At 32.6% G+C, this 15,998-nt stretch overlaps 1 protein-coding gene across 2 annotated transcripts in view; it reads right to left on the bottom strand.

Annotated features, from left to right (window-relative positions):
* WASL (WASP like actin nucleation promoting factor) overlaps nt 1–15,998 on the bottom strand; it is a 69,608-nt gene that overhangs the window by 21,280 nt on the left and 32,330 nt on the right. For both annotated transcript variants that reach the window (XM_074367144.1, XM_074367146.1), the window contains exons 3-8: nt 14,418–14,504; nt 13,173–13,269; nt 10,073–10,096; nt 3,605–3,773; nt 2,549–2,591; nt 1,350–1,503 (exon numbers count right to left, since the gene is read on the bottom strand). In XM_074367144.1, the coding sequence (XP_074223245.1) occupies nt 1,350–1,503; nt 2,549–2,591; nt 3,605–3,773; nt 10,073–10,096; nt 13,173–13,269; nt 14,418–14,504 (574 nt within the window). The remainder of the gene's footprint in view (nt 1–1,349; nt 1,504–2,548; nt 2,592–3,604; nt 3,774–10,072; nt 10,097–13,172; nt 13,270–14,417; nt 14,505–15,998) is intronic.

Below are 15,998 nucleotides of genomic sequence, written 5' to 3'. Positions count from 1 at the left end.
AAAGCAGCTAGAATAAAAAGCAGTAATAATAAAGTTCAGAAAACAAACTCAAGTTAATATAGACTACTCATTTACAGATATTCAAATGAGAGGACAGCAGTATGGATTCTCTAATAAATGTCAAGAGTATTTATAAACTCATAAATTCAGAGAGCTCAGAGAGACCCTGAGCATCATTTGGTATAAACTGAAGGGGAGTGGTAGCAGTGGAGAAAAGAGTCAAGGAACAAACTAGGGTCCTCAAGATCTTCCATCATCTGCACACTAACTATGACGCATTCTGGGAGCACTTAAAAGTAACAATGGTGCTGTGCTCCAGATGTTTTTATTAAAAATCCATAGAATTTGGAAGTGTAATTTTTTTACAAACTATAACAAATTAGCATCATACTAGTTTCAGTGCAACTAGCATTGTGTTTCCACAACAGCAATTACAACTGTATACTAGTTTACCTATTTGTTGCCATACTAGACAGTAAGATTTCTGAGGACAAAAACCTTATCTCTACATCTAAATATCCTGAGTAGAAACCAGTGCTGACATAATGTTTACTAAATATATGAATGAATGAGTGAATAAATGACTGAATGAATAGCAGCAATGAAGAATCTAATACAGGGAAGTCAAATACTTGATTTAAAATGACGGTTAAATTCTTCAGAAGAATGCTTTGATGAACTGTAGCTTTTGTTCTGCTACACTGTCTATCATGAGTATGCAAAAACTAGGAAGAAGTAAAGTGGCCTCAAATGAATAAGGCAGCACAGAGAGAACTGTCATATTGGAAAATTCAGAATGACTGTATTTGCATTTTATTGTGATAATTATTAAGATACAACCAAAAAACAAGGTGACTTAAATAAAATATCAGATCTTAAAAGGTTCCAAGTTGTTTGTGCTCAGTATCAAATGATCAATTTTATACTTCAGCCAAGAAAAAAGGTTTGTATTTCAAAATAAATAGAAAGATTTTCATTATTTCTATTCTGAAAATGCTTATACGTTACAAGATTAGTGATTATATTTATATTACTACTTCTGAATTAAAATAAAAATAACTTTAATGTGATCTCTACGATTCCGTAAGTAAAATATTAAGCAACTATAAAAAGATATTTTATGAATTTTCATGAATTTAATGTAAGACTTTTTAATAAGCAAAATCTTGTCAAGTGTTTTTAGTCATACCCAAATAATATAAAACATAGTACACGGTGCCAAACTAGTTATCCATAAATTTGAACATTCTGCTTAAGGAAGGTTCACATGAGTGTGTGTAGCTGTCTTCCATGAAACTGACCTCAAAAGGTTCAAAGAAAAATATAGATCAGAATTCCTAAAAAGTTACCTTGCCTTCGTAGTTCATTTTTAACAGCTTCAACACCTCCTGTTTTTTCAATGAAGTCATATATAACTTTTGATGTTTCTCTGTCTTTAAGTTGTGCCTCTGAGATTCCACACATATCAAAAAGATTCTTCAATTCTGGATCCAAATTATTCAGCTACAACAGATAAAATAATTGCTAACGATAAAAATTACGCCAATTTTTTACAACAGCATGATAAAATTTTATTCTCACGTGTATGCCCTTTATGAAATCATTTTAAGTTTATAAAATTTTTAATACAGATTATTGATATGCTAAATAAACTTTCATTTAAAAAACAGAAAAGAACAAAGAACAGATTTTAATATTTTATCTCATTTGTGTTTCCTATCTTTAAAAATAGGGTATCTCATTTAGATTTTTACTAAACCCTTCATGATTCAAATATCTCTAATGCTCACCTATTCCACTATGTCCTAAGTAAAATTTAGGTATAATCACAAATAACCACAGAAAAATGTAAATCAATTTGAAAATTTGAGATCAAAGACCTCTTTATAACCCAAGCACCCTGTACAGTGTCCAACCTAAAGAGGCACTCAAAAATACTGTGGTGCTAACACTGTAGTTGTAACAAAAATAACCAAAAGAATTTTTGACCCCAATCACAAATAATACTTCTTTTCAAAATTACTTTTCTAAACCTGGATTATCAGTCAAATGTTAAATACCTATTATTTGGGTAACTAAAATAGAGAAAATGTTAGAAACACTTATTTTTGCCAGCAGTTTCACTTTGCTCACAATACTGTACATTAATGAATGATGAAATTTCCCCCAAAAGTAACAGAATAAAAAGATCTAGATAATTCAACACCTGGACATTCAGAATTTTATTATAGTACTTTCCAGTAATTAAGCATATATTCTCCAGAAATGATCATTTAGTAGAAATAATCTTCTCCTGGTTTTCAAAACACAAAGGTTTTACGTTACAGTAGATAAAGCCGAAGAGTTCAAAAAATTTCTCTTTACAGACTTAGCCGTCTGATAGAACAATACTATGATTTTAAACCTCAGTGGAATATGCACCTAAATACAAGCACATTCAAATAAACACTAGAATTCACAAAAATGAACAAAAGTAAAAATCTAAAGACAGGTCATGACATCCCACATACTTAGAGTAATAATGCTTATAGTTTGAAAAGATACTTACATCAAAGCCAGTATTAGGATCCCAACCAACATGTCCAATGTGCCTAAAGCAGTAGATTAAAAAAATGCATAAATGACATTAAAAATATAATATATATGAAATCCAATTCACCCAGTGAATTTCTGGCCTGAACTAATAGTTCTCATAGACATAATCATTTTCAGGAAAAAAAGTAGAAGTAGTCAAAAGACCAAAATCCTACCCTGGCTCTGCCACTCATTGAGTTTTAACATTTTGGCACAATCTTTCTGAGCATCCATTTCCTTAAATGACAAACTAGCATAAGGACACAAGCATTATATATATGAGAGAATAGGAATTCTGTAATGAAGTAGTGAAATAATGCATAAGAGAATTCTTGAAATATGTCCAATAAATACCAAAGGTTTGATGCCCACTCTAAACTCTGTGTCTTCCAAAAATTCCTATGTTGAGACCTAACCCTCAATGGGATGGTACTTGGAGATGAGGATCTGGGAGGTAATTAGGTCATGAGGGTGGATTCCTCAAGAATGGGATTGGTGCCCTTAAAAAAGAGGCTGCTGGGAGCTGTCTCGCCTACTTTCAACATGTAAGGACACAGAGTAGATGGCTGTCTACAAACCAAGAAGTGGGACCTCACAAGACACCCAGTGTGGCCTGCCTCTTCCCAGCCTCCAGAACTGTGAGAATAAATTCTGTTGTTTCTAAGGTACCCAGCCTACAATATTCTGTTAGCAGCCTAAACAGACTAAGACAGTGCCTCTAGGCAATTTACAAATACCATTTATATACATAGGACAAAGTGAGAATCATTTTCAAGCCCAATAATAAGTTGAAAAAACAACTTTATCTGATTTTTCTTTTCTGATGGGTGGGAAAGTAAATAAACTAAAACTCACAGAAAGTCTACTGAGCAATAGCCTTTAAAAAAAATCTGTAGCTAAAAAGGTATGCAAGTGATAAATATAAGGGTTTTCCCAAAAAGAAAATAAAATTTTGTAACAATTTTAAAAATCAAGAACAGAAATGAGTAAATGAAAAATAAAGATAAGAATAACAAAAGAACTGTCGTACTGGAAATTACTTGGTGTTCCAATATCTGCCTTAGTTAATCTCTTCTTTTTAGCTTTTCCTTTCTTCTTTTCTTTGGTATGGGAGAGGTTGTTGAGTTGTGAACCATAAAATCTATTTGTTGTGATTTCTGGATTTTTTATGTCAACTGTTGCCATGGGTAGATTAGGACCTGCAAATAAAGTGAAAGTAATACGAAAGGGAATTAATTTAAGATAATAATTATTACAATTATAATTTACAATTGAAATATCTTTTTCTGCAAGGCCACTTCAATACTATAAATTATTTAAATTTTAAACTTGCATGTTAATTTTTTATAAATAGTAAACTTTAAATTTCTAAATTTCAAGTCTATAATAAATTCTTAAACACATTAGCATAAATAACATTATTTCAAAGCGAACTTGTATTTCTACAACATTAAATCTCAAAAAGAATATGAATTTTTAGCAAGAATTTAAATTTAATTGATCTGATCCCTTACATTTTGACAATAATAGCCTTATATCCAACACATTACTCATTACTAATGTGCTATATGTTATAAAAGAAAATAAAAGAAAAAAAGCATCTAAAAACCTAACAAAGAAATCTAGTCTTACTTCTTTGTTTCAACTTTATTAGTCTAGAGGAAAAAAATACTTACACAATTATTATTATTATCATTTTTTCTAAAACTACCATATTTAAGTCTAGTAATATTTCCCCCAATATATATATATACTTTGGCTATCAGAAGCATAGAGCTCAAAAATTTAAGATAGGAAAATTCTCAAAACATTTTATCTTCCACAAGGATCAACCGTAAAAAGATCTCAGGCATCTTCAGATATTATTAGTGATACTAAATGTAGCACAAAAATCTGTTTTATAATTTACAAAACTATTCTTGGTCTTAGAAGTATGAAAGTCTAAACAAAATGTATTCATGTTAAAATTTTCTTATAAAATTAACCAGACATCAACATGTGTTCCTTAGAGATTCCATTTTAATATATGATTCTCTGACAAAAACCTCCTTTTAGGCCAAATTCCTTTGGGATGATTAAATTAATGACAAGTTTTTAAATGTCGTATAAAATACAATCACTGTTGTGCAGAAAAACAATTAATATAACAGGCTTGAGACTGCTATCTTTAGAAAGGCCTGCTTGCAAGGCTAGCCCTTAGCTGGCATCTGGATCTAGGATTTCGAGAAAGTTCCTATCACTCTCTGATAAGATAGGCTCACTGTGTCTCAACTAATTGTGCTAACAATGTGGCTTATGCTGAATTCCTGCTTTTCTTCGCCTAGAATCTTGGTATATGCCAGACAGAGGATGTCCACGTGACTAGTCCCCAGTAAATCCTAGGCACTGAACTGCTCCTTTGGACAGCATTTCACATATGTTGCAATAGTCATTACTGGAGAAACGAACCACATCTCCTGTGACTCCAACGAGAGAATGCTCCTGGAAGTTTGCGTGTGGCTCCCACTGGACTTAACCCCATGTGTCTTTTCCTTTTATCAATTTTGTTTTATATCCTGTCACTGCAATAAATCTTTGCCATATATGCTCAGTCCTATGAGTCCTTCTAGAAAATCACCAACCGTAGGGGTGGTGTAGGGAATCCCCAATACAATCATAGAATGGCAGATAGAAATCCCAAGAAATTATAGGCTAATATGTATTAGGTGATCACTAAAAGCCACGTTGACTGTAATTCTTCAATTTCTTGTACTGAAAACCTCAAATGTATCCTATTCATTAAAGTTATCTGAAATAAAATTGTTTACCTCCATGGGTAAATTACATATAACCCATTTTCTCTCTCTCAACTCTACTATAAAAGATGAAATTATGAAAGAGCTAAAATTATGAATGCCATGTGCCAGTTTATTAGACAATGTGGAAACAATGTGGAAAAATGCACATTTTTAATATCACCAAAATTCAGCTATTTTCCCTCAATAATCAAAGTTCACTTACATAAGTATAATATGTAAATGTCTAAAATTCTATTTATAATTTCATACAAAATTCCATGGGGAGTTGATCACATTGGCAAGAAATAAAAATTCTTCCTGGAGAAAAACGGAAGCTAGTGAAAAATACAGATAAAACTGTTAAAAGCTGATTTAGTATCAAGAAATAATCTGAAAATAATTGGATCAAAAATTAAAGGTTAGTTAAGCAACACAGAAGGCTTATTAAATAGTAGATAAAGACCTGGATTTTCAAATTCATTCAGATACAAGTTTTCAGAATTCACTGTAGTTTCACAAAATAAGGGACTTATTAAAAATACCCAGAACTCAAGTGTTAAAGGATTGAATTGGGGTCATTCTAATAGCTTCAGACTCATTAGTGACCTGTTTTTACTTCTCATTTTTCTCTTTCTGCTTACTCTCTTCTTATAATTTATCATTACCAATCATTATCAGCAACACCATCCACAATAGGATGCTGCAAATTACTATTTACTCTCCTATCTTTATACTTAACACAATTTAAGAACTCACTTAAGACATATTTAGGTGTATCAGAGTTAGGCACTCTGTACATGTTATCCTTTCCGAAATAGGTGTCCAAATAGTAATAAGGGAACAATGAGATTACCATGAAAAAATAACAAAAACTTAACTGTAATTTGTTTTTAAGAAAAAACAGAAATAAAAACATGTTTATGCTGCTTTACTTTATAAAAGTAACCTATTACACTATGGATGTTCTAAATGGTACAGAGTTGGTAAAGTTAACTTTAACAGTTTAATTTATCCAAGCCAGTGGATTCCTTTCTGGGAAATAATAAAGTTTTTGTAAGCCTGATTTATAACTCACTAGAAAAAATAACCAAGCCATCTCTGAAGAAAGTTCAAAGACGAAGAGGACAGCGATAAAATATAAGTGATATGAAGAATGAATATCAAAGTTTAACTCATACTGTAGTCAGACTGCGTTTCCCTTCCTTTCTCTACCCAAAAATCAGGGGTGGATATATTGCTATGCAACTGCCAAAATAGTTTATAAAGCTGTGGCATTAGCTACTTAGTGTCTTACAAATGAATTTTATCAGTACTAGTTAAAACATTATTGAATTAAGTCTATACAGAAAAATGCAGATCACAGAGATGTACCGAAAATTGGTATTAACTGGGAAATTAAGAGAGTTTTTCTGCATCTTTCACTTTATAAAAACTAAGGTCAAGAAGAGTCAGGTGATCTGTCTAAAGTCACACAATTAGTGACAAATGCAAAGGGAACTCTGCTATCTAGGATCCTAGTTCACTACTCTATTAACTAATATACTTTTTACATAAAAGTCAAACGACAAGGTGATTAATAATGCTAACTATTCAAATGTTACTGTATTTTATTTCTTTACCAATTTATCAATTCTCTCAATTTGTAGTCCAACAATTCATCCATCATTCAATAAATATTTACTAACAACTTTTAAGATTTAGAAAAAACTTTTTTTACACATTCAAGAGATTATGTATTTGGCTATTTCAGTGGACAATAGTCATTTACTTTAAAGATGTTAGGAAATAAATTTAAAATAATATTTTAAAGTCCAATTAATTATCTGTTTCAAAAGTGACACACTAAAAAAAGGGATAACTTGTATAAGGCATAGAGCCATTTTTTAATAAAGTTTATGAAGGATTTGGTAAGAGATACTCAAATCATTTCTAGTAAAATTTAATTATTCCATTTAGAAAATTACACTCATCTAAGAACATGTACTAAGTAAATATATAATGAAGGGGGCTGTTCTTCTTCAAAAAACAGTCAAATGACAAATAACTTTCTTCTGATTAAGGACAACTGTCACAGAAGAGGTTTTTTTAATATTCTCACTGAACAGCATTTCTAGCTAATTTTAAAACTGAAAGAACAAACTAGAGCCTTCCCTTTAATTACATAAAAAGCAGAGAGCTCTCACCAAGGTAAAATAGTTGAGAAACAGGTGGCCTAGAGGCCTCTGATGTCAAGCAGTCATGAAGCTGAGAACAAATTATTGGAAAGCGTCTAAGCTAAAAGGTGAGACTGACCAATAAAGAAAAAAAAAAAGAAAAATGTACGGATTAGGAGTTAGTGAGGAAGACACTAAATTGCATATCAGGAATACATGTTGCTTCTACATAAAGTGTCTTTTTAATAGTTACAATTTGAAAAGATCTGCTAAACTGACAATCTAAATGAGGGTCTGGGACAAAGCACCTGCATGGACACTGCAAGGCAGTTAAGGTGTCCGTTGCCACCTAGTGGCAGTGCAACAAATGCAGAAATGTAACATGCCACTTCCTAAACAGTGGTCTCCACGCTGGGGACAGAAAGGCAACCAACTGCATGACAGGAAAAAATATTAAAATTTCTACTAATAATTATTTTATGTATATTTTATAAATAATTAAGTATGCAAATATTGGCAACACATGCTATATAATTTTGTAATTTAATGATACCATTTTTTAAGTCTCTATTTATTTAATGAAAAAAGTTAGGGACCACTGTACCAAAGGGTTAAAACAATAGATCTAAAGTCTTAAAATCAAAAGCAATCTCAAAGAATTTAATTTATGAGTTTAATTATGAGTATCTCTCTTACTAGGGGTAATAAACTTGAGAGACAACACTATCACATAAAGAATATCCAAATTTTATCCATTGTGCCTCTACAGAAATATATTTTATATGTAATGAGAAGATTTTTTAAAATCCCATGAAATATTTATATCCTTAACTCTAATTATATTATTTGTACAACATCCACACTTTAAAATCTCAAGTTATTTTCCCCAAAGATGCTACCACTAGGAAGCCTTCTGCACTGGTACCCAATATATGCTCACAGGATGCAAAATAGTTTAATAAATCAAAAAGATTAAAATGTTGAGCACACAACAAAGGAAATAAAATCTAATGCCACACTAAAGTCTCACAGATGAAGGACTTCTGACTCACCTGTTTCTGCTTCTTTTGCAGTTGCCACATATTAGCTGCATACCTCATGGCATGTTACTTACCTTCTCTAGGTCTTAGTTTCTCCTTTAAGATATCTTGACATGGCACAGTGGTTGGTTAAGGGGCCAGGCCCTAGAGTTAGATCACTTCAGACTGATTCCTACTCCACTACTTCCTAGTTTTGTGACCTTAAGCAAGTTACCTATCTGCGCTCATCTGGTCAACTATAAAGTAGGGATAATTGCAGCTACTTCAATTATCAAAAAGCTGGACAGCACCTGGCAGGTAGTAAATGACCATTAAATAGTAGCTGCTATTATCACTGTCATTGTCTTCATCATGATAACTAATATTTATTAAGCACCATGCCAAACACTTGAATGACTTCATTTATCTCTATAGCAGTCCTATAATGTAAGTATTAAAAATATCCATTTAAAAGAGAAAGTCAAAGTATACAATGCTTGGCACATGGTAAACACTACTGAAGGTAATCAGACTTTTTTTTTAATTATAATAAGGTAAATAATTAAAATTTAATACAGCAATATTTGGTTCATGTTTTTGTATGAGGAAAACAAATTTAAGGACAAAATCAGAAAGCAATATATTTGTTTTAAAAAAAAAACCGAAAAAATAAATACCAACAATCACCAGTAGCTGTCATATATTAAGAACTCTGTATTAGACTGTTTCCCTAAGTAATCATTCTAAATTCTGATGAGAGAATTTGAGACGCTTTTAAAAAGCAGCAGCAGCTATATTCCCCATTATAAGAAAGGCTCCTGGAGCAATGGCTCTTCACTATCATAGGGTCAGGGATACTATTTACACGTGATGAAAGCCATGGACCCTCTCTCCCCAGAGTAAAGAACATATATACTTCTAAAATGTAGCACACAATTTCAGCGAGGGTTTATGGGATCTAGAATGAGACTCTCTGCTCTAGAGATCTGGGACTTTGTCCTTCGTATCTTTGTATTCTGCTTTTATTCTTTGGTATAAATATATATTTTTAAAATAAATGAATTCACAATGTTTCAAGCGTTCATTATCAAATTAAGGAGGATTATGTATAGCTACTATTTGTTTAAACACACCAGATTAGTAAGTGCCATGGGGCTAGTTTCCTATTTCCAGTGTGAAATAATCTTTTGAAATAAGAAAGATACATACGAAAGTAGGAAACGAACAACTGTACTAGACAAAATTTACCACCTTTCAGGAAGACATTAAGACCAGGTTGTACAATTTCTAAACTTAATCAATTGTGAATACAGAATTAAGATGTAAGTAATAGTGATCTTCATCCTACAGATTCCCTCATCCTAGAAAAAAGCCAAAGAATAGTACATTTATATGTCCTACCTGTTATTTATTTTAAAATAAAATACAATAAACTACAGTATTTGATCACAGATATTTAAATACCGGGTATTAATGTATGACACATGTTTCTACAAGGATTAAATTATAATCTAAAATCTTTTTGATCAATAATTATCAAAGAGCTTACCATTTGGGGGGTCTCGTCTTTTCTCTGTTAGGAAATAAATTAAAAGAACATTATTAGACATATGTAATACAAAAATAAACATAAAAATTAACTCTTCTAAACTGTCTTATTCCTTAGTCGATATATAAGTGGTTAAGAAAAGTTTCTCTGAGGAATCGACATTTGAGCAGACATTTGAATAAAATAAGAGAGAGGCCCTAAGGAGAGAACAGCATGAAGGAGCACCATAATACTGAACTATAGTGAGCCAAAGGAACAGTGGAAGGAGAGAAGTCAGAAGGAGAACCAGGGAACTGAATCGTGGGTCCCACAGGTCATGGGTTAAGGTAGAGTGTATTCTATATATGATACGGGTTTTAAATAGTGCAAGTGACATGATCTAATCTTTCAAAGTCTTGCCTGGTTCCTATGTGGAAAAGAGACAGTAGGGGGCATACAGTGACAGCAGGGAGACAAGTGAGAGAGTTAGGGTAGTCCAGATGACAGATATTGACAGATGATGGTGGCTTGGATTAGGGTGGCAGCAACAGAAGTGGTAAGAAATAAATCCAGGACATGCAAAGGCAGAGACAACAGAACTCACCAATAGGGTACATGAGACACCACAGTGAGTCAGAGTGACAAGGTGGAGACAATGCCTTTTACCGGGATGGGGATGACTAGGAAAGGAACACATCTAACTGGGGCTGGGAAACATGGATCAAGTTCTGTTCAGAAATATTAGGTCTGAAGGCTATTCTGACACCCAAATGGAGCACACAAGTCTAAAGGTCAGGGGAGAGGCCAACAGTGTAAATAAGACTTTGGGAGTTAGCAGCGTATAGACAGTATTCAAAGCTATGGGACTGAATGAAAGCACAAAGGTAATGAGAATACCGAGATGTCTGAGCACCGGGGCAGACCAAAATAACACTGAAAAGCTATAGTCAATTAGGTAGGAGTTATTCCAGGAGAACTTCTATTAATCCTTTGCATTCATACTCTTACATACCAGGTTTGACACAATTTTGGTTTCAACGAAGTTCAAAAGTGGTTGAAGAATTTTAAACAAATAAAATTTCCACAGATTTTTCTAACACAAAGTTTTCCAAAAGCTGAAGACAAATACCCATAAATAATGATATAATAAAATAATTACTTTATAAACAGCCATAAACTAAAATTAGTAAGATTTAACTGAGGGACAAAGAGAATATAAATGTGTTACTCCATCTGGTGGTCTGATGAAGTAATTTTCTGAAATATTTGATGTAAGCAAGTCCTATCTATGTCAATGAATGTCAAACCTCTGATTTCCAAGGTGATGCCATCTCTGCATCCAGAGAGGAAATACTTCTTAAATTGGTGGTGGCACAAAAATGGAAATATTCTGAGATAAATGTAAAGTTCAAAGTATAAGTTCTAAAAAGCAATTATTTAGAAACATGACACTATCCTGGCTTGAGAGCCATTTATATAAAAAAAAAAAAAAGAGAGAGAAGATTTAGTTCAACGAAGAAGAACAGAAGCTAACGGTGTGACGTACTTGCTAGAAACATTAGCAGAACAGCATTTAATCAAACCAGGGGACGTTTTTAGTATCTACTAAAACTGGTCATACAACTTTTGAAGTACAGTGTTCCAAACTAAACACCATATTTGAAGCTGGACCATTTCTTCAAATCTGGACCACCTGAAGACATAAAAATCTATAGTGGATTCAGTGCATAGCATACAGGATGATGAATCTATAAATCACATCATGTAAGGAATAAGAAACTGGAACTAGTTAAACTAAAGAAGTGAAGACCTAAGGAGGACATGATAGATGGCTTCCAACATTTAATGTCTAATGGAGGGAAAAGAAAACAAATTCTTTGTTGCTCCAAAAGTTAGATTCCATACACCTAAGTTAAAGAGAGGCAAAGTTGGAAGTTGATCATATTTATTCCTCAGCATTAAATCCTTTCCTAGCATGGAATCAAGTGGTAAACACTCTCTGCCCCCAAAAGAAGTAACAAAAGATAATAGGCTCCTAGTAATTCTCCTATTCACTCATTACAAGGGGGGATATAACAAGATGGCAGTAAGTGAGGCAACAACTTAGTTCGTTTTATTTTCATTTTCACATTACCTTCCTCTGAGAAACCCGTTAAAATAACAAGAAACATGTATAAAATGGAATACATGCTTTTATATTCCTGCTTTCCAGATCCAGTGTCTTCCTTTTCCATGACTTATTACCTTCTATTGGTAAAACATATCCTTGAATACAGTGATTTTCAAACTGGGATAACATGTATATATGGATGTACAGAAATAGTTTTCAAGGAGTAGTACATGGGCTTGGCTAGTTTTAAGGGGATCTATTTGCTGATCTCAACCCCCATAAGTTACGTCTCCTAAAAGTGATCTGCTTAAGAAGATGATTTTGGAGAAGTTCACCTTTCCTAATCACCCTCTCCCACTTTACAACAGAAAGGCCTGGTGCATCGCTGTCAGATAGTTCTACACCAATTAATTTAAAGCTCTACACTATCCTATATCATTCTCTAATTGTTTTATATGTATTAGGTCTCATGCATTAAACTAAATATCTTCTGGTTTTATAATATCGAATATCAGGGACAGAACAGAGACAAGGCAATGTTTACAGATCTTGTTTGCAACTTTGCTTATCTGCCTCTAGGCCTGCCTAAAATCTTTGTTCACAACTACAAAATACTTTTTAAAATGTAAGTTACAAATAATGCTATAAAATGCAAATTTAAAAGTCATTATATATAAAATGTTATCAACAAAAAAGCTTATTGGAACGAGTTCTTCAATAAATTTGAAAAAAATTAGCTCTCAATAAAAATATTATTTCTTTTAAGGTAAGGATCAGCAACCTGTTTTTTATAAATGGCCAGATAGGAAATATTTTAGGCTTTGCAGGCCATACAGTCTTTGTCAGAACTACAACTGTGTTGCAGCAAAAAAGCAGCCAAAGACAACATGTAAACCAACAAGCATAGGTATGTTTCAACAAAAATAGATGGCAAGCCAGATCTGTCCCTTGAGCCATAGTTTGACAGCTCCTGCTTAAAGAAATTAAAATTAAAAAAAAAAAAAAGTTTACCAGATTTTCTTTGTCGCCGACCCAACAAGTCTGTAACTGCTTTTCGGAATTTTTTTGCTTCTTCTTCATTGGCAAAATTAAGAGCCACTTGACAAGTCTGAAATATATTCATCAAAAAAAGTAAACAATAAAAACAACAAATTTAGCTTTACTTTAAAAAGTTGATAACCAATAGAAGTTCATTTATGAAGAAAGAAACCTTAACTTTATTAGCAGACAAGAACTTATTTTATGACCTGAATTAATTCACAAAGGCAAAAAGCATGGAGAAGGCAAGGCAGAGTAAAAGACGACTATTAGAGAGGTTACCTACTGCAGTAGACACTCAAATGTTAAACTGAATACTTCACCTTCAATTAAAAAAAAACAGTAAATAGAATTTGATCAACAGAGCTCTATAAACATTTGGTTTGAAAAGGCAAACACTGGAAACGATCAAATGCAGATCAATTCTATCTTTACTAGCTTTATGTTTTTATTGCATAGGTTAATTATAGCTTAATTATTTAAATTATAACCTTAACTCATGTAAATTATTAAAAATGTGGAAATACACTGACATTATTTATTATGGCATTTAATCCATAATAGACTATCAAGAAAAATATGAAAAATAACAAAGAAAATATTTTCTGAAAAGATGGATACACCTTCTAATCCAACCTTATATTGTAGAAAATTTAGGAAATACAAATATGAAAACAAGAAAACTTAAATCACCCATAATCTAGTCACTCAGACAATTCCTGTGAGTGTGTGGTACAGAAATCCTTCTAACATTTTCCCCAAGTACATGCAATAATTTTAAAATTCTGTTTCCCTCCCCATTTATTATATTTTACTACTCTTCCAGACCATGAAATACTCTTTCACAAAATAACTTGGGGCAATATAAAATTCAATATTTAAGTTACCATGGATTAGTTGTTTCATTTTTATAGATAGGAAAACTAAAACCCAGGAAGGTTAAACTATCTGCCCAAAGGCACAGAAGATGAAAAAATAAAACTTCTTTTCTACATACCAAATTACATTAGCACTACTCTTTGAAACCATATTCTTTTCTGCCTTTAAAATCTTAGCCATTTCTTCTGATTAAGTCATAATATCTGTGAAGAGGCTTTTAAAAGTAAAATAATTCTTTATATTTTATACTATGCTTACACAAAAAGCTCATAAATACTTTCCATAGACAAATGTAAAAGCAATTACATTAAACAGAGCAATGAAAGAAATACAACTTACATCTCCAGCAAAGGTATGAAAATATCCTCTAGGACTATTATATACAAAGTTATTGTATAGTTCTTGTTCCCACAATAGTTTCCCATCCTAGAAAAAAGTAAAAGTTAAAATAAGAGTTACCAAAAAGAAAAGCTCTAGGAAAAAAAAATTAAAGAAATTATTTATATTAATAATAGCTTTTAGATATATACAGATCACATACATGTAAAATATATAAGTAACATATCACACAATTTAATAAGTAATAACAAAACAGTAAATACTGGATATTTCTTTCATAAAAACTACATATCAAGTGAGTTGAATTCAGTATACTAAGATATAATCTCACTAGCCAAGCATTCCCAAGTACAGTCACTTGGTCAAACACACAACTAGAACAATTACTAGACGGCCAGTGTTGGATAGAAGGGATAGGATACTTTTGAACATGCACTAATTATCAGTGCATAGTTCCATCAGCAGTATTAAGACTGTGTTATCAAATACTCCACGAAGACTTCATCCTCCGTTCCTCAGTTCTGTAGATGCTGGGAGGGTCAAATATACCTTTTCTGTACTGCTCATTCACAATCTTTGAATTCTTACTTTTGCAGAGTGGTCTCCTACTTAAACACTGGTATAAGGAGTATCAATCATGTGCAGAGAGACTGATGAGTAAAGCACACCGAGGTTAAACTACAGTTAAGAGATCCAAGGATGATTATCATATTCACAGCTGCAGTACAAGAAATAATAATCACCTTTAACACCAAAGGTGCCTAACTGCAAGTATTCAGCAATGGTTATCTACAATCGGAGATAAACGGTTAGAGAGATATAATCACTGCCCTATTCTGAAACACAAGGTTCTACCCAGACCACAATTTAAAAATATTTAAATACGCTATACACACATTATGACCACTGTAATGAAATCCTTGTCTTCTCAGTGGAGTTACGTGTATATTCGATTTCTAAACAATGTTTCTCATTAGTGACGAGAAATATCAAAGGACTTAGGGGTATCTTTTAAACTATGCATATGTCCCCCACCCCCCAGAATCACTGTCACAGTAAGCCCCTGTTAGTGAGAGGAGTATGCCACATACTCAGCTGCCTTGGGGTATGGAGAAGGGGATGTTAAGAATGACGAATTTTACAAAGTGCAGTTACTTAATCTCAGGGAAATACTTTGCTACAGACCCAGGTGGTTATCCCATTTCACAAATAAATAAGCTAGAGCCCAGCAGAGTAAAAACAGTCTAATTACCATCCATCTAACAGTAAGTATCATCCCAGAGTTCAAAGTCAGTTTTGGTTTTTTTTTTTGTAATTACAACCTCATTATACTTATTGCCACATATAAATATTAAGCAAGGAGGCTTATCCACAGAAAAGATTTTAAAAGATAAATGGAGATGTCACCTAAGCTAAACGATAATTATTTTTACAGTCACTGTCAGAGATGAATATCTGACAAAGGGCATCCACTCTAAGACAATGTGGATTCATGTTCAAGTGAGGGATACAAAGCTGTGAAAATCCGAACATACTTACGCTGAGAAACAACATAAAATGGGTAGCAAATACATTATTATA

This window comes from Camelus bactrianus, chromosome 7, assembly GCF_048773025.1.
Source record: "Camelus bactrianus isolate YW-2024 breed Bactrian camel chromosome 7, ASM4877302v1, whole genome shotgun sequence".
Lineage (NCBI taxonomy): Eukaryota > Metazoa > Chordata > Mammalia > Artiodactyla > Camelidae > Camelus > Camelus bactrianus.
Note: the sequence above shows the minus strand (reverse complement) of the source record. Positions and strands in the feature narration are given on the sequence as shown.